Raw genomic sequence first — 24,615 nt, 5'->3', positions numbered from 1 at the left:
CTCCTCCCAAATATCTTTAGACTCTGACCATTTCTCATCCCCTCCATTGCCACTACCTTAGTTTAAGCCATTTCCATCTCTTACCTGTATTATTGCAGTGGCTTCCAACTTGTCTCACTGAGTCCACTTCCTTTCCACTCTGGATTACTTTCTATTTAACATACAGAAAAATTTAGTCAAAAAGTAAGTCAGGTCACATTTCACTCTGCCCCTAACTGTCCAGTACCTTCTACAACTCTCAGGGAAAAGGTCTATTCAGTTGCCTTCATGTTCCTGCCTCAGGGCCTTTGCACTTATTGTTCCTCTGCCTAGAATATGTCCCTTCAGATATCCACATAGCCTTCTTTTACTTCCTTTAGGCTTTATTAAAATGTCCCTTCTCAGTGAGGCCCCTTTTAGCTCCCCTACTTAAACTCAATTCTCCAGACACTCTGAATCTCTAGCTCTGCTTATTTTTTTCCTATAGCACTTAGCCTCTAATATAGAACACATCCAGTTTTATTTTATTTATTTTCTGTGTTCTCCAATGACAGCAGGGATTTTTATCTGTTAATTGTTAAATCCCGAGAACCTAGAATAGTCCCTGGCACATTGCAGGTCATAATATATATTTTCTGGTTGGCTGGTTGTTTAGATAGATGGATGGATCCCCATTAATATTATTGGTAGGTCTTTCCTCTTAGCTCCCAGCATTCAGGTTGTCACAACCTCTTTCTCTCACCTTCATTTTGGACACTTGGGAGCACTGAGCTTTGTGTGGAACCTCTAAAACTCCATCTTTGGAGATTTAGATAATCATTCTATGGGTTTCTCTTACCCTGAGCTCCTTCCCTTAGAAACTCAGATTTGGAGGCTATGTTAATCGACAATCCTCAGTCAGGTACCACTAAATCTACAAGAAAGCCAGATTAGAGGCTTGCAGGCAGAGAAACTGGCAAACAGGCCAGTGTCAGCAGGTGGTGACTGATAGGGGTATTGATGGCAGTGGTGGTGACAAAGCAGGCAGCAACAAGTATTGATCAATCTATCAGGAAGTGAAGGGTCCTACTTTTTATTCATTGACTGGGTGTCTAATAAATATAATCATTCACTTTCAGTTTCCATTGCAGGAGCAGGTGTGCTGATTGGCAATGGAGCACATGCCAGCTGTCCCAGGTCTGGCTTTTCTGGGCTTTGGTGAACTTGGACCTTGTCCACAGCAGTGGAAGTAATTTGCTATTTCTCTCAGTGCTGTAGATGAACAAGGGTGTTTAAAAAAGATAGAGTTCTGGCTGGAAAAGGTGCCTTGATTCAGCCCACCTGCCTCAGACATCAGGTAGTGAGGGGGCCAGATGAGAGACCCACAATGTTATCAGGAAGTAGAAAGGCAAACATGGCTGCTTTTTAGTCCTCATCTTTTAGACCAGGAATACCTCATTTGCTTCCAGGATCATGTGCCAGCTCTCTGAGGCTGTTTCCAAAGAAGGGTTCCCACTCCTACCTCCACCCACTGCCCAATAATGTGAGAGATAAAGAAATTTAATTTAAAATTTTAATCAAAGTATAGTTGACATAAAATATTTTATTAGTTTCAGGTGTACAGCATAGAGATTCTATATTTATATACGTTATGGTGTGATCACTAGTCTAGTAACCATTTGTCACTATACAAATCTTAATCTAGAGTGTGAGATCTCTTTGACCGCCCCCCCCCCCCAAGAGCAGGTAGAAGAGCATCATAACCTCTCCCTATACCCACAATTTCCACTCATGGCCTTCCTTACTTGAGAGTCCCCTGCCATATTTTATGGAGCTGCAGGGCTGCTGGGGCCAAATTTGGCCTGTTAGCTCCAGGACCTTCCACCAGATAGTGAGCATACTCTCTCATTCTGTCTCCCTGTCAGTCCCCTGTAATATCTCACCATAGAAATTTCACAATGATAACAGTAGTCATTATATATCTGTATTATAATATTTAACATATTAAACTTTATATTTTATGTGTAATATATTTATATGTATATGTTATATTATATATATTAATATATTAATATATAATAACAGAGTGTGCTATGGATTTGACAGGCCAGGTGGAGGTTAGAGAACCAATGATGTGGGTTGGGATCCTGGCTCCATCTCTGCCTGCCACATGGCATTGGGTGAATAGGTCATTTTGTTGCACATCAGTTTTCTCATCTATATAATTGAGATATAACACCCTGTAGAGGTACTAGGAAGATTAAATGGCTTACTCCATGTAAATTTCTTAAAGATAATAAGCACTATATAACTGATTATTAAGTAAATCCTTTGATTGTTACAACTCCATGAAGTGCCACCCTTTTCCCCCTTCACTCTGAGGATATTAGAGCTTGGAAAGATTAAGTTGCCTAAAGTTGCATAGTTTCCAGCAATGCTGAAAACTTTTTCCCACAAAAGACCTTAACGTGTGTCGTTCAAAGTGGCCAACTTCATGAACCATGTGTCACATTTCTCAAAATTCACCCAGTATTGTGAGAGTATGAGAAAGGCTCAGGAGCTAAGTAGCCAAACCAAGCTTCCTCCTTGAGAGTCAGGAGGGGGAGAGGCTCTAGCACATTCTGCTTTACACCGGTTCTTGCAGACAACTCATCCTCAAAGCAATCTTGGAACCTAGCTGAGGAGCTTGGCAAAGCCGTGGAGATGATGGGCAAAGGCAAGAATGGGGTCAGCTTTGGCAAAGTGGACATTACAGTTGAGATGGAACTTCGGAAGGAGTTTGACATTCAGAAGGCCCCAGAGTTGAAGCTGTTTTTTGAGGGCAACAGATTGGATCCCATCAGCTGTGAAGGTAATGGTGCCTGCATGTCAGCCAAGGTAACATTAGCTATGGAAACACATAAACACCAGCATTTTAATGGCTTAACAGAATTATGAATTAAATTATAACCATGTAAAACTCAGTTGGCAGCCAGAGAGTAGAGAAGTGCACCACAGAGTCTTTCAAACACCTAGGCTCCTTCCAGCTTGTGGCTCTCTCTTCCTTTATGGCCTCTGAGCCACCTGCTCTTTTCTCTGTATCTTGTTAGCAACTGGGGCAAGGAGGCAGAGAACCACCACTGGCTATATTCATGGTCTAGGTCTGGAAGTGGCATCACTTCTATTTTCATTCCATTGACCAAGATTCTGTTATATGATTTCAGTCATGAACAGGCTGAGAAGGCCATAAGAAAAAGAAGAGAGATTTTGGTAAGCATGTAAGCTACATCTCTCTATAGCTTTCATCTCTTTTGGTGAGTCCTAGAAGCACCAAAATGTAAGTTAGTGAGTTGTATGGTTTATAAACCACCAGAGACTAGAGAGTAAGTTCCTAACTTTACCTAAACCCTTCCCACCCCAATCTTCTCTCTAGAATAACTTTAGAATAATTTTGGTCCCAAACCAGTGAAGCACTGCTTTCTAAAATGTATACTGAGAGATGATAGAACAAGACAGATCTGGTTCATAGTTACTACCGCACTCTTGTTTCTATCATGATATATTTTATTCATTAACTCATTAATTCACTTATTTAATGCTCTTTTATTGAGAACTTAACATGTGTCAAGCCCTATCTTGATGTTGAAAAGCTTGAAGAAGCAAGTAAAATATAACCAGAGACATTGAAATTAAGGACAATCTGACAGTAACCAGAGGGGAGGTGAGAGGGTGTAATGCGGGGGTGGGGGGAAGAGGGGAAGGGTTTTTCAGGAACAACTATAAAGGCCACAGCGAGAAAACCAAAGGGGATGGAAGCAGGGGAGGGAGGTGAGGATGGCTGGGGTATGGGGGAGTTGTGAGGGGTAAATGCAGACAACTGTACTTGAACAACTATAAAATAAATTTTACAAGAAAATGCTTGAAGACTTAGGTGCCTTGGTGTGGCACATGATAGGCTCTAATTTTATTTTATTTTGAAATTTTTAGTTACTTTTAGAGAGAGGGTAAGGGAGAGAGAGGGAGAGAGAAACATCAATATGTGGTTACCTCTCATGTGCCCCCTAGAGGATACCTAGTTTGCAACCCAGGCATGTGCCCTGATTCAGAATCGAACCGGCAACCCTTTGCTTCCCAGGCCCATGCTCAATTCACTGAAATATACCAGCCAGGGCATAGGCTCTAATTTTAAAAGATTTTAACTATATGAATGCATAAATGTATGGATGGAAAAACACTAATAAGCACAGATGAGCCTAGCATTGCCTGTACTATGCTGGTAGAATATTCCCATTATTTGTGTGTGGAACGTCTGTATCTCAGAAATCTGAGGTTGTCTTTTACAGGGCCTGGTGTTCTGCAGTAAGCCTGTTTGAGTATTGTTGCAAAAACCAAGAGACCCAGGGAGTGCCAACAGCTTCAAGGGCTGCTGGATGCCTTGCAGTTCTCAGAAAGGACAGAAGGGGGCACAAGACACACAGGCCAGAGGAATGCGCAAGGAAAGCATTAGTCTCAGGCCAGGTTACACAAGAGACCTGGCAGTGGATCTGTGGCACTGGATCTGCTGGCTTGTGGGAGATAGTGTGTGAATGGGAAAAAAGAATAGATGAGGAAGAGGGCAGGCGCAGAGTGAGGACAGAGGGAGCTGCTTCCTGTGGATACTGACTGCATGACAACCCTCAACAATGGTGACTCATTGATCACAAGCAAGCAGCTCTCTGTGGGGCAAGAACTGAGAAGTCCCAAGTTACATTGTCAAAGACCTGACTCCGCTTAGCAGCAATAATGTGGCAACTTCTACACTGTTTGAGCCCCATTATGGTGGAAGCCTGTGCTGGGGACCTCCCCTGCCTTGCAGGAAACTTCATCATCGCCTCACCCTGGCACTCCTCCCTGACTGTGTGGTAGGGTCAGGGCGCCTGCCCCTCTTGTGGGGTTCCACAGCATTTGTGATTCCTCCTCAACCTCTCACTTCACAGAATTGTATCTGTTTCTCATTGTCTTGTCTACTAAGCACAAGAAGTCAGGGGTCAACACAGGCAACCCTGGCTTCAGATTCTCATATGTGCCTGAGGAACAATCAATTCTTATTGAATTTTGATTTCCTTGTTTGTCAAACAAGGACGATGAGTATATTTATCTCCTGAGGTTACTAGGAAGATGAAATAACTTTGCAAGGCACAACTTGTGCCACATATCTGAAGCATTTACTGGGTCCCAGGCACTGTTCTTGTCCCTTCTCATGTGTCACAATGACCCAGTATCACAGATAAGGAAACTGAGGTACAGTTAGGTGGAATAGCTTCTTCAAGTCTCCATGGAATCCACAACTATTTTCTATACAAGGCAAATAGTACATATCATTTATTAAATAAATAAATGTAAGCCTTATGGGCCAGAAAACCTCTTCCACAACTGCTTAACTGTTGATGCAGTGGGAAGGCAACACTGCATGAGCAAATAGATCTGGCTGTGTGCCAATTAAGCTTTATTTATAAAACCAACTCGCAGGCCAGATTTGGCCACAAGCCGCAGCTGACTAAGCCCTGCTGCATGCTGTGTTTCTCTCTAAGTAAGTGGCAGGTAGGGTTATCGTTAACCTATTAGTATTCTGACCCTAGTCCAGTGCCTGGAACACTTAGATCAGAGGTGTCAAACTCATTTTCGCTGGGGGCCACATCAGTCTTGTGGTTGCCTTCAAAGGTCAGAAATAATTTTAGGACTGTATAAATGTAACTACTCCTTAACTACTGTTAAGGAGTTGAAGTTACCTTTGGCCCTTGGAAGGCAACTGCAAGGCTGATGTGGCCCCCAGTGAAAATGAGTTTGACACCCCTGAAAGTCATTTTGGAGGTTGAATGGGATGGAATTGCAAGAGTCTGCTATAGGCAAGCTTAGGGTAAGAAGCTAACCATATTTTTACTGGGACTACCCATATCCCTCCTTCCTCAGTATTACCCTCAACCAGGGATGAGAGATGCTATTACATCTCTCCAGATATGGTATATATCTTAGCATGTTAGAAGCTAAGATTTTTTGTGTGCTTGGCACCTCCCACAGGATAGCTGAGAAATGAAAGTCAGAATCTGTAACTTTAGCATATATTCCTGTCTCAGCTGAGGTATTGGAGACACAAGGATACGATCAAATTTTCCCAAGGTCAGAGCTAGCTTATCTTTTGATTTATATTTTAAATATGTATCTTACTGTCAATTTGGAGAGTGAATAATAAAGGCTGGGCTTGTTTCCTCCTGGGTTTGACCCCCAGGTTTGCCAGTGGAGTGGCCATTGGCAAGTTGAATCTCAATTTCCTCATTTACAAAAAGGGGAAAGTAATAATGTTAATATCTATCCCTTAGGGCAGGGTTGTTTTGGGGATGTAATATATGTGAAACACTCAGTGCTCAGCACAGTGCCTGGTCCTTAGTACTAGTGCTAAATAGTTTACCTGCTGTTAATGCTCATGCTTTGGGAGTGGATAAGAGAAATTGGAGAGCTATGGCCTTCAAGAAATGGGAGCCCAAGATAAGAAGCTTCTACACATTAAACTTGGGAAAGACAGGCCTTGCTGCAGTTCAAAAGAAAACTTCCGTGGGACCCATTTAATTTTCTCTCTCTCTCTCTCTCTCCAGGAGTCATTGAATCTGCTGCCTTGGTTGTTTGGTTGAGAAGACAAATTAGTCAGAAAGCATTTTTGTTCACCGACACTCAACAGGTGGTAGAATTTGTGAAAGGCAGGCCCTTGGTCATTATTGGCTTCTTCCAGGTACTGAGTTCAAGAGGTGGGAGGTGGCTTTTCAACTGATGAGAAGTCCCATGTCTGGGAGGGGAGTGGAGTAAGGAGAGGTCCTACACTTGGGATAATTCCGTACACATTCCTCATTTTTCTTTCTTTTTTTTTTAAGGGGTGAGTTAGAAACATTTTTTTAAAGATTTTATTTATTTATCTTTAGAGGGGAAAGGAAGGAGAGAGGGAGAGAAACATCAATGTATGGTTGCCTTTCGTGCATCCCCTGCTGGGAATTGGCCTGCAGGGAACCAGCCTGCAACCCAGGCATGTGCCCTGACTGGGAATCGAACCACAATCCTGTGGTTCCCAGGCCTGTGCTCAATCCACCGAGCTAAACCAGCCAGGGACATTCCTCATTTTTCAGTGAGCTGGTTTTCTGAGGGAACTGCTAAAATGAAGAAAGAAAAAAGGGAAACTGAATGTGGTAGGACAAGATAATTAGAATGGCAGACAGGAGTGGAGGAAAGAGATTTAGTTAGTTCTGATAATATAACTAATGACTGGGGTCTGTTTAGAATAGCACCAAATGATAACTGGCAAATTGTTTTTCCTTTTGAGAAATTAATGACTTGTATATCTTAACTCATTTTCTGTAACTCTAATGACTCCTTTCCTCCTCCCAATGAAGTCAGAATTTTGGCATTAAATTTATATATGGGGAGAGGATATACCTCTTTCTCTTCCATTCTACTTTTTGACAGTGTTTTTGGCCCTGATTGTCTTCTAAGCTAAAGATTTAAGGCTAAAACTACAGCCATGTCTTGATACCAAATATATATATTTTAGAAAAAGTGAAAGGAAGAGAGAAAGAGAGGGAGAAAAATATCAATATAAGAGAGAAACATCAATCTGTCTCTTTTTTTACACACCCTAAATTAGGGACTGTATCCATGCATATACCCTGACCAGAAATTGAACCAGAAGCTGTTCACTTTGCAGAATGATGTTCAACCACTTAGCCACACCAGTCAGGGCCAAAATTTATATTTGATACTATTAATACATGTGGTCAAATAAATTGCCTCTTTTGAAAGCAATTAAGGAATAAATGTTAAATAGTCTCACCCCACTCTAATACTTGGAAAAGATCAAGATTTTCAATTCTTTCCACTAATCTCTATAGATTTGCCTATTTTGGCCTTAGTCATAGCCATAGAAGTAGCCTTGGTATGAAACATTCAATGAAATTTAGAATTTCATGGTTCTAAATGAAATGGTTTGAGGTTTTGCTGAGTCACCATAAAATTTAAATGACTCAGCAAAACTTCAGAAGTTGTAAAGATAAGGAGACCAACTGGTTACTATTTCTACCTTGCCAAACATTTGCCTTCTATCAAAACCTTACCAAACATTCTCCCCCAAATAGGATTTAGAGGAAGAAATAGCAGAATTGTTCTATGATGTGATCAAAGACTTCCCAGAGCTAACATTTGGAGTGATATCAATTAGTAATGCCATTGGCCGCTTCCATGTTACCCTTGACAGTGTTCTGGTGTTCAAAAAGGTAGGTCTTTGATCCTATGCTAGTGAAGTGTTTCTAGTTCAAAATTGGGGACTGCGAGTGTATGTCTTGGCTTTTGGTACAAATTCTGGTTCTGCCACTTGTAAGCTAAATGGCATTGGACTAGTTGGCTTTTGCAAAATCAGTTTCCTCCTGTTTTCTGGCCTTTCTAGTCGTTCTCTTATAAGCTCATCCTTATTTTTTAACTAGTAAATGTCATTAAATCTTAATTCTCTGCCTTGTGTTTTCTTCTGGTCCATGCTCCTCCATCCACCTTCTATCAGCAATTACTGTCCAGATACCTAATGGCTTATAAACCTCCACCTCCAGCCAGACTTCTCTTATCTCTAGACCTTTGTATCTATTAGCAGATGTCTCAACATGGCCAAGTTTTAATCTCTCCAAATCATTTTCCGGTGTCTTTTTCTCTCTGAATGACTGGTACCATCATCTCATTCTAACACCTCTTTCCTCCACCCCTTACAACAACCCCATAACTCCAATCATATTGATTTTAAATTCAAAAGATCCCTTGCATTTATCCATTTTTCTTTATTAGTTCATTCCTAGATCAAGTAACCATCATCTCCCACAATCTAATGCAATATCCACCCAACTGATCTACCACATTCTCTTTTGTCTTCTAATGATCAATCTTTTCAGAATTCAGACATATTGGTAACTTTCCTCCTTCCCACTGAAAGTCCTTCTATGGTTTCCTATTATTAATCCTATTATTACAAGATAAAAACCCAAGTTCTTAGTAAGACCCACAGGGCTTTCCACAGTCGAGCCTCTATTACACACCTTCCTCCTCCTCTTCTCTGGAATCTAGATCTGAGCTTTCCAATATGGCAGCTTCTGGTTACCTGTGACTGTTTAAATTAAAATTTTAGTTCCTCAATCAAACTAGTTTCATGTGGGTAGTGACTATTCTATTGAACAGCATAGATTCATAGAGCATTTCTATCATCACGCAAAGTTCTATTGAACAGTGTTACTCTAAACTGTGGCTTGGCTAGAACATGCTTTACTCCTTCCCCACAAAAAGCCAAATTCTTACAATAACCATGTTATTTATAGATATGGCTCAGAGAGGTTAGGTTACTTGCTGGAGAACACACAGGAGGTAGATAGAGTAATACCCAGACCTGCTTGCCTTTTAGAGAAGACTGTAAACACAAAGAATTTTTACAGAGGCCCATGGAAGTCACTGAAAGACTTTAATTTGGAGAGTAAAATAAATTGATTTGTGTTTCTGAGTGGGACAGTGCAGAATCAAGAAATAGATTCAAATATGCATGGAAATATAGTATATGCTATTTTAAATCAATGGAAAAAGTATATTTTATTCAATGACTAGTGTTGAGAGAATTGGGTAGCCATTGAAAACCAAATACTAAAGCTAAATACATATATCACCTCTTTTACCAAATTAAATATCGTTTTGATCTCTGATTTAAAAATATAACAATGAGACCATGGGAAGACAAGAAAATACTACAGGAGAGTTTTCTTTGTATTCTTGAAGTTGAAAAACCCCATTTTAAAACATGACAGAAACTCTAGAAACAAGGAAAAGAAATACTGATAAATTTGAAATACATAAAATTTTATTCTGCAGAATAAACCTCATGAAAAAAAAGCCAAGTGGCAAACTTGGAAAATGCATTTGAGAAAGAGTTGGTCTACTTTAATGTTTAAGGGTATGGGCACTGGAGTCAGACTGCCTGGGTTGGAATCTAGGCTATACCTCTAACTAGCTTAGAAGCTTTAGGCAAGTCACTTCACTTCTCTGTGCCTTAATTTCCTCAACTGTAAAATGGGAGAAATAATACTGCATGGCTTGATAAGATGTTTGAGGATTAAATGAGTTAGGGCATTTCCACAGTAATGACCAAAGAAAGGAGATAAGGTTAACAGATAACATTCATAGGATCTTTTCTGAGTTAGGGTCTGCTAGAAAGAGTGATGCCAATTGTCTGTAAAATCTTGAGGAAAAAACTCATTTTGTGTTTGGACCCTTAACATTTAAATTGAGGGCATTCTTAACAACAGGTTTCAGAGGGATTTATGCATTTTTTCTCAGGATTGATCACCCCCTCCTTGCCAGAAACGTCCAGTTCTGGAACAGGGCTTTTCCTTTCTTCAGCATTGTTTCAGGCCTGAATCAGATGGGGGAATCAAGGTAGCCAAGAGATTAGGAGACTTTTTACAGATAGAATGAGGACCCAGACTATGCCAAAGCCAAGGGGTGAGGGTCTTTTGTCCCCCCTCCATAATCCCCTAAATCCTTCCCTGATGGTCCCTTCGCAATAGTGCTTGTCTTAGGATGTCCCTCTCTTGAGGAATCTTACCCATAATAGGCTATCCAGCTGTCTACCAGGGACCAAGCAGGGTGAAGTAAGGGGGGGCAGAGGCTGTGCCCCTGCTGGGAGGATGTTTTGTCTCCTTAGTGGCTTATGGTCCCAAGGTCCCCTAGCCCTGGGGCCTTTTTGCCTGTTAACAAGGTTACAGCTCCTGAAACCAGGCAGGATGATTCCCAACATATTACACTCCCCAACTTTGTAGATCAGAGATTTTCATGGCTGCCACATACCCATGGACTCACAAGCCAATCTGTCCAGCTGTCCACACTTATGAAGTGCCTAAATTATGTATTACATTGTTACCACAGTATTTTCTTTTTATCCAATGGGAAAGTTGTGTTATTTATATTTAGTGCCTACATTATGGAACATACTTCCCTCCAATGTTTTTCTTCTTTTGTTCAAGGGAAAAATTGTGAACCGCCAAGAGCTTATTAATGATAGTACCAACAAACATGTCCTCAACCAAGTCATAAAACAGCATCTCACAGGTTTTGTTATTGAATACAACACTGAGGTCAGTGAGCAAAATCTCCCTGGAGAAGGGTAGCTGGGTCAGCTGTGTGGGTGGGATGATCTATTTTTCCTTTCCTTTCAGAATAAGGATCTGATTTATGAACTGCACATCCTGAATCACATGCTGCTTTTTGCCTCCAAAAGCTCCAAGTCATTTGGTATGATAATGCAGAATTATAAGTTGGCATCTGAGGAATTCCAAAACAAGGTTTGTGAAGTGTCATTTCTCTTTGGGGATTCTAGACTTGAAAACCCTCACCCCATCTGCCTGTCTTGCTGATTATAAATTAAGCCATGAATAATTTCATATTCATTTACATACTAGTTTACTGATTTGCATATCAATAATACATATTACTAACTATTTACCTTTAAATCAACTTCCTCTATTCCTGTCTAGTGTCTCTTCCTCTCTTGCCAATCCTATGCTCCTTCTTCTCTCATCTTTGATACGTCTGCTATGGGAATATGATGGTTTGGCCACTTTTTTGATGGGCCATGCTCCAGTAAGAGTGCAAACTGCTGTGTGGGTAGCATTTGACCTGGAGATGACAGGGAGACCAGACCAGCCCTGCCTGAGGTCAGGGGTGTCAAAGGTCTAGAAGTGTAAAACAGCATAGACTGGCAACCAATTAAGTTTCCAGGCTTTAGCATTAAACAGGCTTGGGTTCAAATTCTCTTCTTAGAAGTGGGTTTTTTCTTAGGTAAGTTTCTTAACCTCTCAGCCTCAGTCACCTCATGTGTAAAATGAAGATTTGTGGTAAGAGTTAGAGGTGTTTTATGTAAAGCAATGAGCAAATGTATAATAAACAGTGCTTATTATCACTGTGGTTATTGTCATCATTAGAAATCAATTCAGTTTTCCTAAGTACTATACCTATATTTCAGTAGTTGCCACCACCTGGACTATGAGGGCTATTTACCTCATTTTTCTCTTTATTTTTACAAGAAGTACAGTAAAAAATGGTAAATTTTTTCTTTTGAAGAAAATGACTGAAATATAAAAAAAATGAGAGAAACTTGTAACCAAAAATAAACATGGAATAAAGCCTCTAGGTCACAAACATATTTAGTTGTTCAGGCTCATTCCACAGTATTCTCCAGGAATAATGCTCTAATCACAGCAATACAACTTATAAGTATATTTCCTAGTGTATTTTATTTTAAACTTTAATATCTTGGTGTAATTAAGTTGATCACAATTCAATTGCTTCCCTTCCAAATTTATTAATTTGTTTACTCATTTGTTGTCTAAGTTCTGCACTAGAACATAAGCTCTGTGAAGGTGAGGATTTTGTCTGCCTTGGGCAGCAGCATAGCCTCAGGCTTAGCAACATGCCTGGTAGGCTCTCAATGAATATTTGTGAAATTAATGAGTGAAGTCATGAATTTCCTCGATAGAGGAATAATGTAGAATAATGAGTGAATGTGTATAGAGCATTTTCTATCTCCCTGTCACTGAAATCAACCTTTATATACATAGTCCTGTTCAATTTTCATAGCAACCCTATAAGATAGGAACTATCATCATTTTGCAGGTAAGAAAACAGGCACAGAGAGGGGAAGTGACTGTTTTGCCCAAGGAACTGGGATGAAAGCTCAAGACCTCTTGGCTTCCTGCAGTATGTGGATGGTGATGCCAGGCTGGCTGATGGCTGTCTGTGTACTAGTGTGCAAGGCTGCACCAGTATGATGAAAGGAAGTTGTTGTTAAGTCTTTCAGTGGCACTCCCTAGACTCTGTTGTTTGTACTCCATTAAAGCCCTCACCCAGCTTCCCAACACTTTCTCTCCCTCTGTAAGGGATTCCTTACCCAAGTTCAATTTTTTAAACTTCTTGATGACCTCCAATACAAAAAAAGAAACCCCACAGGTTTCATTTGATTTGACAGATCCTGTTCATCTTTGTGGATTCAGACGAACCCAGAAATGGACGTATCTTTGAATACTTCCAGATCACAGAGGTCAATATCCCATCTGTCCAAATCCTAAACTTAAGCTCTGATGCAAGGTACAAAATGCCTTTCGAGAACATAACCTTCCAAAACCTCAAGAAATTTGGCCATAGCTTCCTGACTAGAAGTGCCAAGGTAAGTTTGCTCTTGAAAAAGGTTTATTCACAACCTCAATGTCACTTCTTTTTAGTAATTCTGCTGGCTTTGGTCATCTGAATGAGGTGAAAAATAATGGTCAACCACAAGGTTCAATGTGGGAAAATATTCCCACATCTTCACCTCTGATCTATTCAACTTTTGATCTTTCCCAACTATGTAATTCCACTATTAATTCTTTATTCTTAAAGTAAAGGCATTTTCTTTGCAGACATTTCCAATTGAAATGCAGACACTCCTGAGGCTAACACCTTCTTTTCAGACTCTAATGTGAGTGATGAAAGATTTAATTGACCTAAGGTTAGATGCTTCCTTTGGGTACAGGGATGGAGTGGAATATATTAAGTAATCAGGATTCAACCTCAAAGGCTTCAGGGACCTTTTGTTTGGAGGGTTGTGAGTCTCTTTTTGTTAAGAGGGAAGAGGCTGCAAAAGGATGGCTGGATCACCTGCTGCAGTTTCACATGTTTGCTTAGCACTAGCTATATCCTAAATCATCCTGCTGAATTATGTGACCATACTTTTTATTTTCTAAATGGGGGCACTTTTCAGATTATGGGGGATATTCTTTAAAAGTATTCTGGAACAATAAGAATAATTCGAGACTGTCCAGTCAAGCCAGAATGTACAGTGACCTTTCCTTTGAAGGCTTCTGTTCATGGTCTTCTGTCCATATTCCCACAGATAGTACTTTCCCTGCAGACTTCTCAAATGAAAGCTGTAATTTCTCTTATGCATATTATTCCCCACCAGTTGGTGAGATCAGTGTCCTCATGCTACTTCCAAGCCATTTCTCCTTCCTTACCATCAAGAATGCCCCACTCCCCAGATCCTTTGGATCCCATGCTTTGAACTTCACCTGCTCCTGCCCTCTATTACAATTATTCTCTGACCATCTACCTTTCACTCTCTGAGGACTTAAGCACCTCATTACAGATTGCCCTCCACCCCTGCTCTGCCGGCATTTCCAGAGATATCAATATCCAAACCCCTGGTCTCTCTTCTCTCATAACTGATGTGTCAATGCCACTGCCATCTTTTTATGGCCACACCCTCGAGGTGGCAACCCTTCTGAAAGCCTGGTTCAAGCTTCCCATTCACTTAGTTCCTTTCTCTAGTACCCATTTTGCTATAATCTCTTTTTTCATAGTCTCCAATCTCCTGATTTCATTTCACAATTTCTCTCTTTTTTAACTTTATTTTTATTCTTGACATTATTAAAGATGTCCCCACTCTTTGGTTACCTCCATACAGCCCCCAATACCCCTTCCCCTGGCCATCATCACACTGTTATCTGTATCTATGCATATATGTTCTTTGGGTAATCCTTTCACGTTCTTTCATCTAGTCCCCCCTAACCCCTCCTCTGACAGCTGGCAGTCTGTTCCATGTATCCATGTCTCTATTTCTATTTTGTTCATTAGTTTAATTTGTTTATTAGATTTCACATATAAAGGAGATACACAGAGAAAGATGCTATTAGTCTTTATCTAACCAGCTTATTTTGCTTAGCATAACCTCTGAGTCCATTCATGCCATTAAAAATATATGCTTTCCTTTGTTTTTACAGCTATGTAGTATTCCATTATGCAAATGTACCACGTTTTTTTTTATTCACTCTTCTACTGCTGGGCACTTGGACTGCTTCCAAATTTTGGCTATTGTAAAGAACAAAAAGGTGCATATATTCTTTCAAATTAGTGTTTTGAGATTCTTAGTATATAATCCCAGGAGTGGGGTTACTGGGTCAAAAGGTAGTTCCATTTTTAATTTTTTGAGGAAATTCCACACTGTTTTTCACAGTGGGTACACCAGTCTGCATTCCTACCAACAGTGCACTAAGATACTGTCTTCTCCACATCCTTGCTAGCACTTGTTGATTGTTGATTTATTGATGATAACCATTCTGGCAGTTTTCAAGTGATATCTCATTGTGGTTTTAACTAGCATTTCTCTGATGATTGATGACATTGAACATTTTTCATATGCCTATTGGCCATCTGTATCTATGTATGGAGAAGTGTCTATTCAGATCTTTTGACCATTTTTAAATTGGATTGTTTGTCTTCCTGGTGTTAAGTTGTATACATTTTATACATATTTTAGATATTAACCCCTTATCAGATGTATCATTGGCAAATATGTTCTCCCATATAGTGGGCTCCATTTAAATTTTGTTGATGCATTTTTTTTTGCTGTGCAAAATGTTTTTAGTTTGATGTAGTCTTATTTGTTTATTCTTTCTTTAGTTTCCCTTGCCCCAGGATATATATTGGCAAAAAATATTGCAACAAGACTTGTCTGAGATTTTACTGCTTATGTTTTCTTCTAGGATTTTTATGGTTTTATAACTTACACTGAAACATTTTATCCTTTTTTCTTGTTGTTTAACTACACTTGTCTCCATTTTCACCCCACTATGTCCAACAGCCCCACCCATCCCCCCCTCTATCCTCAAACCTACCCTTTTTGGCTTTGTCCACATGTCCTTTATACATGTTCCTTGATAGCCCTTTACCTATTGTCCTCCATTATCCATCACCCTGCTCCTCTCTGGTTACTGTCAGTTTATTCTTTATTTCAATGTCTCTAGTTGTATTTTGCTTGCTTGTTTGTTTTGTTACGTTCCACTTATAGGTGAGATAATATGGTATTTCTCTTTCACCACCTGACTTATTTTACTTAGCATAATGCTCTCAAGTTTCATTCATGCTATCATGAAGGGCAGGAGCGCTTTCTTTCTTTCTGGTTCATAGCAGCACAATTTACAATAGCCAAGTGCTGGAAGCAAAAATAAGTGGGTCAAAAAGCTGTGGTACATTTACACAATAAAGTCTTTTATCTATTTTTGAGTTTATTCTTGTGTATGGTGTAATTCAATGTCTAGTTTCATCTTTTTTGCATGTACCTGTCCAATTTTCCTACACCATTTATTGAAGAGACTATCTTTACTCCATTTTAGACTCTTCCCTCCTTTGTCAAGTAACAGTTGAACATATAAGCATGGTTTGATTTCTGGAATCTCTTCTTTTGTTCCATTGATCTATATGCCTATTCTTATGCCTATACTAGGCTGTTTTGATTACAACAGTTTTGTAGTATAGTTTGATATCAGGTTGCACGATACCTTTAATTTTGTTCTTAAGATTTCTGATGTTTTTTGGGGCCATTTTTTGGGTTCCATAAAAATTTTTGGAATATTTGTTCTAGATCCGTGATATATGCCATTGGTATTTTAATACGAATTGCATCGAATCTATGGAATGCTTTGGGAAGTGTGGACAGTTTAATGATGATAATTCTTTCAATCCATAAATACAGTATGTGCTTCAACTTATTTGTATCTTTCCCGATTTCTTTCTTCAATGTCCTATAGCATTGAATATGTCCCCATATTCATAAATTTATTTCTGTGTACCTGTTTTTTTCATTTTGTTGTTGCAATAGCAACTTTTTTAGTTTATCTTTCTGATAGTTCATTATTGGTTTATAAAAATTTCAACTATTCTAAATATTAACTTTGTATCCTGACATTTTACTGAATTAATTTATCCAATTCTAGTAGTTTTTTAGTGGAATCTTTTGGGTTCTCTAAAAAGTATCATGCCATCTGAAAATGACAGTTTTACTTCTTCCTTTTGAATTTGAATGCCTTTTAATTCTTATTCTTTTCTGACTATTTTAGCTAGAACTTTTGGTACTCCCTGTCTTTTTTCTGATCTTAAGGGAAATATATTTAGTTTTTTCCCATTGAGTGTGATGTTAACTGTGGGTTTGTTATATATGGACTTATTGCACTGAGGTGTGTTCCCTCTATTTCCACTGTGCTGAGAGTTTTTATCATAAGTGGGTTTTGGATTTTACCTAACACTTTTCTGCATCTATTGATATGATCATGTGATTTTTATCCTTCATTTTGTTCCTGTGATGTATCGCATTTATTGATTTGCAAATATTATACCAAACTTGCATTCCTGGAATAAGTCCCTCTTGATCATGGTGAATAATATTTTTTAGTGTATTGTTGGATCTATTTTGCTAATATTTTGTTTAGGGTTTTAGCATCTATTTTCATCAGGGACATTGGCCTACAATTTTCTTTCTTTGTAGTTACTTTACCCAGTTTTGGTATTAAGATAATTCTGGCCTTGCAAGAAGGTTTGAAAGTGTTTCCTTCTGTTGAATTTTTTTAAATAGTTTGAGAATAGGTGTTAGTTCTTCTTTGAATATTTGGTAAAAATTGCCTTTACAGGCACCCAGTCCAGGACTTTTGCTTGCTGGAATTTTTTTTGTTTACTCTTTCAATTTCATTAGCTGTACTCAGTCTATTCAGGTTTCCTGATTCAGGTTTGGAAGACTGTATTGGGTTCGCTAAAAAGTTCATTTGCTTTTTCTCTAAGCTGGGTCTTGTTGTGCTTAGTTAACTTCATTTGTAACAATTTTGTTAGATTGTAATGTAACACCTGGCATATCAGCATTCACTTAAAAATTATCAAAATTGGTGAATTTTTGTGTAGGTATTTTAATATTGAAAATGGAAGAAAATATACAACATTTTTGGCATATTATACTTTATTACTTCAAGAAATGTAAAAATGCAACTGAAACAAAAAAAAAGATTTGTGACTTGCATGGAGAAAGTGTTGTGACTGATAGAATATGTCAAAAATGGTTAGGGAAGTTTCATGCTGGAGATTACTTTCTGGATTATTTTCCATGGTTAGGTAGACCAGTTGAAGTCGATAGCAATCAAATAGAGACATTAATTGAAAACAATGAATGTTCTAGCACACAGGCGATAGTCAACACATTCAAAATATCCAAATCAATAAAATTGCTGATGAAAATAATAAATGTGCTTTTTATTTTACAGAAAAAAATCTTACACACTTTTTATCCAACCCAATACAAAAGACTGTAAAAAAATACTATGAGCAACTATGTGACAAATTGGACAGCCCTGATGAAATTAATAAATTTCTAGAAATATATGTTTTTCCCTTCTTTGTTTCTCTTAAGGTCTTTGTTTTGAAATCTATTTTTTTCTGATAGATGTATTGCTATTCCAGCTTTTAAAAAAATTATCGTTCACCTACAGATGTCCTGCTTTTTTATGTGCATTTTCTAAGAATATTTTTTTCATTCGTTCACTTACAGAACTGTGTAGATCTTTTGTTCTGAGGTGAGTCTCTTCTAGACAGCATATATGTAGGTCCTGTTTTCTTATCCATTCAGCTGTCCTGTGTTTTTTTAATGGAGCACTTAACCCATTTGCATTTAATGTTATTATTTATAGGTAGTTATTTATTGCCACTTTTAAATACCTATGCCCCTCTCTATATTTCATATTCTTCTCAAAGCAGGGCCTTTCACATTTCTTGCAATACTAGTTTGGTGGCATTGAACTCCTTTAGCTTTTTTTCCTGGTATGTGATTTATTTCAACTTCATTTTTAAATGATAGCCTTGCTGGATAGAGTATTACTGGTTGCAGTTTTGTGGGGGAGCTGTGTCAATCACAGCTTTCCTAGCCACTGTGGATGAGAAGAAATATACCAAGACATGATCTGCCTGGGAGGAAAGGCTGACCAGTCTCTCAGAAGAGAAAGGTAGGGACTTCCGCCAAGATGGAGGCATAGGTGGATGTGCTGTGCCTTCTCACACAACCAAGATTAGAGAAAACTAAATATTAGCAACAGAAAACACAGCCAGAACACAGAAAACTGAACTTTTCGGAAGTCCGAAACAACAAATTCTTCAGCCTGACCGGTAAGGGGCGAAACCAGCGGCTGGCGGAGCAGGGTTGCACAGGAGGACTCGGCCAGACACACTCAGGCCCTCGGAATCCAGGAGCAGGGTCAGACCTAGTGAGCAACCCAGCGAGCAACCAGGCGAGCGACCACGGCGGGGAGACAGCCAGGCCCGGGGCTGCGTGTTGACTGAGGTCGCGCATTTGTGCGAGGGTGGACAGGCGAGGGAGTGGGAGGTTGGACCGGGCTGGCAGGTCCCCACGGCAAGCGGCAGTGGAGGGCGTCGCCATTTCCCTGCTCTGACCCCACCTCCACATACAGCGTCATAACCCAGCAACTCTGAGTGGCCCGGCCCAGGTGAACCACCTAAGGCACTGCTCCTCCGCACCCAGCTGTGAGAAGCAGCAGAGGGGGTCGCCATTTCCTCGCTTGGGCCACGCCCCCACAATCAGCGTCACAACCCAGCGACCTGGGAATCCAAGGTGCCGCTTCTTAAAGGGCCCGAACAGACCAAGAATGGCGCAGGAGGATCTCAGAGCCCCAGAGCCAATAAATCTAAGTGATGAGGAAATAGCAAAACTCACAGACGCACAGTTTAAAACATTGGTGATCAGGATCCTCACAGAACTGGTTGATTATACCGACAAATTAGACAAATATATGAAGGCGAAACTAATTGAAATGAATGGAATTGCACAGGACACCAATAGCAATGAAAAGGAAACTGGGACTCAAATCAATGGAGTGGACCAGAAGAAAGCAAATAATGGCCAAACAGAAAAGAGTCAAGAAGCAAGAATTCAAAGAAATGAGGAGAGTCTTAGGAACCTCCAGGACATCTTTAAATGCTCCAACATCCGAATTATAGGGGTACCAGAAGGGGGAAAGGCACAGCCACCAGTGGAAAACTCATTTGAACAAATAATAAAGGAAAATTTCCCCAATCTGGCAAAGGCAATAGACTTCCAGGAAATCCAGGAAGCTCAGAGAGTCCCAAAGAAGTTGGACCCAAGAAGGAACACACCAAGGCACATCATCATTACATTAGCCAAGATTAAAATGAAGGAGAGAATCCTAGAAGCAGCAAGAGCTAAGGGGACAGTCACCTACAAAGGAGTCCCCATCAGACTGTCAGCAGATTTCTCAAAAGAGACCTTACAGGCAAGAAGGGGCTGGAAAGAGGTATTCCAAGTCATGAAATCTAAAGACCTACAACCAAGATTGCTCTATCCAGCAAAACTTTCATTTAAAATGGAAGGGCAGATAAGGTGCTTCTCAGATAAGGTCAAATTCAAGGAGTTCATCATCACCAAGCCCTTATTATATGAAATGTTAAAGGGACTTATCTAAGAAAAAGAAGTTAAAGAAACATGAACAGTGAAAGGACAACAAACTCACAGTTATTAACAACCACACCTAAAACGAAAGCAAACTAAAAGGACAGCTAGATCAGGAGTGGAAACATAGAAATGAAGATCTCAAGGAGGGTTAGCAACAGGGGAGTGGGAGGAGGAGAAGGTACAGAAAATAAGTAGCATAGACAGTGGATAGAAAATAGATGGGGGGGGCAAGAATAGCATGGGAAATATAGAATCTAAAGGACTTGAGACACATGGTCATAAGCTAAAGGGGGGGTGATGGTGGGGATGGGGAGTAGGGTGGAGGGGAATAAAGGGGGAATAGAACAACTGTAACAGCATAATCAATAAAAAAATTTAAAAAAAAGAAGAGAAAGGTATTGAGCCTCTCTCAATAAGCTTTCATTGAGTTTAGCTTGCATAGGGATACATATCAAAGAAAGGAGGTATGGTTTACAAATAGCATTTCTAGGATCATGGGGGTCCTTTTGAGTCAGGGTCTGGTAGACAGGGTGATGCCAATTGGCTGTAAAAGTTTGAGAAGCAGGTCCACTTCTCCCTGTGTACAGGTGGAACACCTAACCAATCTTCCGAGGAACACACTGAACAACCAATGGCATCCCAGCATCTATGAAGGTTGGAGGCCAAAAAATTGTAGAGGACCTTGAAAATCAGATAGTAAGGAGATTGCTTTGGGACAATAAGGTCCCTGGAACCAGTGCAGAGACCAGGGTGGCAGTTGCAGCCCTAGATCCAGTGCCTGCTGGGCCTGCTGAGCCTGCTGCAGGATTCATGGAAAAGAGCCAGGTCAACAGCTCCCTCCCCTGCCAAACAAGGAGGAGAATGGCACCAGGATGGACCTGGATGCTTGAAGTCACTGGAAGAAATAAAGATAAAGTGGCAAACACACAGTGGTGGTATGCACCCACTGAGACTGTAGATGTCAGCTGGGACATTGCCAGAGAATTTTGGGAGCCAGGTGACATCGAGAGAAGGGAGTGGAGTTGGGTTGTGACAGAGCCTGTACCAAACAGTCTCCAGACCGGTTGGAAAGTCGGACTGTGAGAGAGGCCAGGCACTTGTTTGGAGCTGCAACTTGAAGAGGAAGAATTTGTTCAGAGAAAAAAATAAAAGGCAGGCTCTTCATTTCAGTTTAGGGAGTTCTTCCACAGTGGTTGCTCCCCCTTCCCAGCTGTGATCCTACAGCCACTGCAGCCTCGCAGCAGGCCCACCCCTGATGCCGCAAGCAGTGTCGTGACCCTGCACTCTCCCTTGACCCAGAGGTGAAAGGCACCTTCCTGCATCCATGGCCCCACAGTGCACTCCTGAGCCTGCTGCCACATGGCTGCACAGCATCAGAGGCTACATACCCAGGACTGCTGCCACAGCTGTGCACACCCATGACCATTGCAGGAGAGCTGCAACCCACACCCCACTCAGCAGCTACTGTGGCACTCCAGCAGTTCCAAAGACCCACATTCTCAGATTTAGCCCATCAATAACTGTCAGGCAGTAATGATCAAGTAAACAGCATTCAAAGAATTCTAAGGGCCTATTTTGAGTCAGGGTCAGATAGCTAAAGGGCCATAAAATTCTTAGAAACAAACTCATTTCAGGCTTGGATCCTTGTCATTTAAATTTAGGGTATTAGCAAAGTAAGCATCATGGGATTTTATTTATTGTTTCTTAGACCTGGCCACCCCGGGAACCCCCTCTTTCCAGAACAGGACTGCACCCACCACTGGCATTGTTTCAGGCTTAGGTGGAGCAGAGGAAGTAAGGCAGCCAAGAGATTAGGAGACTTCTTGCAGGCAGAATGATGACTCAGGCTATGCCAAAGCTGAGGGGTGAGGTTTCATCACCACTTTTTTCTGTAGCTCCCCAAGGCCTTCCCTGAGGGCTCCCTCATATTTGTGCCTATCTTACATAATCCCTTCCTTGAGGAATCTTACCTGACATTGACTAACCAATCATGCACTGGGGGCCAGGCAGGATGAAGCAAAGTGGGCAGAGGCAGTGCTCCAGCCAGAGAAATAAGTTTCAACTCCTCAGTGGCTTAGGGTCCCCAGGTCTCTCACTCAGCCTTACACATGGGGGATTACAGCTTCTGAAACCAGGCAGGGTGGTTCCCAACATCTAATCTCCCCCTTTTTTGCTCGTGAATGCAATTGTAGTTGTTAAGCCTGTGACACCTACTATTTGCTGTTTCCAAATGCAATCTCAAGAAAACAACCACCATATACATCATAAAGCACAAATAAGGATTAAGACAAGGAGGCATCCAAGGGCTCCCATGACCCAAACTCATAAATTCAGTCCATTGAACCAGTTATTAGGGTTCAGGCATTGTAGATTATTGTGAAGGGTCTGAAACACTTTTTCTTTGATAAGGCCTTTGCTCCAGCATTAAGAGTCTTGATGTCCCCCCATGTGGTGGGGACACACCAATGGGGAACATCATGGGGAACCAAGTGTTGTTTCAACTTCTGCCCAACTTTCCTAAATAACTAAGTCTAAATATCCCTCATCCTGGAGACATTCAGCAGCCCTGAAAAGCTGCTGAATTAGCTTAAAACATTGTTCTTGTTCCCCAGAGAGCCCATTCCCCATGGCTGATGATTCTCAGAGAGGTTTAAAGAAAAAAATTTTAACAAATAAAAGAACCTTTTTTTCTGAAATTCCTCCCACTATAAGCACTGCAATTACAAAACTAGTCTCAATTTTCTTCTTCCTCCACCTGTACCTTTAAATCCTTATGCAGGTGGACAGAGGGAAAAGGCAAAACTGAAGGTACCACAAGAGGCCGCTTAAAAGAAAGAATTTGCTGAGATGCTTGTAAATTGTCCTGTAACTAGTCAATGTTTTTAAAGCTGACTAAAGAGAAAAATCTTTGCTCTTTCTCCCAAGCCCAGACCTATTTGGGGGTTGTGCCATGGGGATCAGCTTTTGGGTGATTTTACAGTGTGCCTTGTGGCTCTTAACTGCTCAACCCATGCCCAAGAGGCTGAGGCAAATACTAGGGAGAGGGAGCAAGGCTCCTGCTTGCTAAAGAAGGTACAGTTGCAAAGCAGTCACAAGAGAGGGTGACCTAGGAAGAAAACCCTTTTCTTCTGAAATCCAACAAACCCTATGACCTAGCTGAAAAGCACTCAGTGTCCTTGGCCCTTACTTGGGCTAATACATGCGTACTCCAACCAAGTTGGTGTGTTGTCCACAATGACAACTCATAGACCTGGGTCCCTGTTCCTGGGTGCCAGCTGATGTGGACCCCAGCTGATGGGGTCTGCAGCATTACGAATGAGATGAGACAAATTAATGCAGACTACTGAGTCCTGTGGAGGAAAGGGGATGGTGTGGCTTTTCTCTCAAGAGGAGAAAAGCCTCTGCCCTTCCCTTGACAAGCTTTTATTGCTTTTCTAAGCACATTACATGATGGTCCTCATTTACCATGCACAGGTTCACTTCAGGTGGTTATCTTAAAAAAAAAACAAAGAAGAGGATGCCACTAATCACATCAGAGAAGAAGGATATTTGCAAATGCAAAGGGAAAAGTGGTTGAACTGGTTACACTCATCCTTGGAAGGTTTAGCACAGACTTTGGGAAGTTACAGTGAGCACTTGTTGGCTCAATTCAGAGTGAGGGAGTTTAAGCAAAAAGCAAGTCTCAAAGCAACCTAGGTACAATGCAGGCCTGATTCCCATGGGAGAACCTATCTGTGGGTGTGGGTCCTGTGCACCTCTGAGTGGAAGCTGGGCCCACATCAAGCAGAATGATCTTCTATATTTACTCTCACTCTATCTCAGAATCTGATTTCCCACATGCTCACTGTTTTCTGGATCCAACTGATAATCCTCCTCCCCTGTAACAAGAGTCTTATTTTTTATATCCTTCCTAAAAAGTAGCTAAGTGGATGAAATATAATGGTTAACACTATACACATGCAAAGGTTCTCCCATTTCTTCTCTGGGTTGGTACATTAAATACTATAGAATACACTCCTATTGTCTTAATTCATTTTGCCTTCTGCCTCCAACTGATAAAATAAAAGAGTGGGTGGGAGCTAGGAACACCAGTATACCTACTGGAATAGAGAACCCACCAATAAAGGAACCATCAACATATAATAATGGAAGAAGGTGAAGGAGCGAGTGGAAGCCAAACTAACCTCCATCCAGGACAAATGTGGAATTACAACTAAATGGTGGAGAAATTACCCAAAACAAACAACTGAAGATGAGTGAGAAAGAAACCTCAAAACCTTGGACATACAGAAGAACCAGCTTCAACT

The 24,615-nt window shown here is 40.6% G+C and overlaps 1 protein-coding gene across 1 annotated transcript in view; it reads left to right on the top strand.

Annotated features, from left to right (window-relative positions):
* PDILT (protein disulfide isomerase like, testis expressed) overlaps positions 1 to 24,615 on the top strand; it is a 71,067-nt gene that overhangs the window by 27,526 nt on the left and 18,926 nt on the right. Inside the window, exons 2-7 of the mRNA XM_053659509.1 lie at positions 2,603 to 2,809; positions 6,567 to 6,700; positions 8,091 to 8,228; positions 11,001 to 11,111; positions 11,193 to 11,318; positions 13,001 to 13,198. Of these exons, the coding sequence (XP_053515484.1) occupies positions 2,603 to 2,809; positions 6,567 to 6,700; positions 8,091 to 8,228; positions 11,001 to 11,111; positions 11,193 to 11,318; positions 13,001 to 13,198 (914 nt within the window). The remainder of the gene's footprint in view (positions 1 to 2,602; positions 2,810 to 6,566; positions 6,701 to 8,090; positions 8,229 to 11,000; positions 11,112 to 11,192; positions 11,319 to 13,000; positions 13,199 to 24,615) is intronic.

The sequence above is a fragment of the Artibeus jamaicensis genome, unplaced genomic scaffold (assembly GCF_021234435.1).
Source record: "Artibeus jamaicensis isolate MK-2021 breed Jamaican fruit bat unplaced genomic scaffold, CSHL_Jam_final scaffold_666, whole genome shotgun sequence".
In the NCBI taxonomy this organism is placed as follows: domain Eukaryota; kingdom Metazoa; phylum Chordata; class Mammalia; order Chiroptera; family Phyllostomidae; genus Artibeus; species Artibeus jamaicensis.
This window is presented reverse-complemented; position numbering and strand designations above follow the sequence as displayed.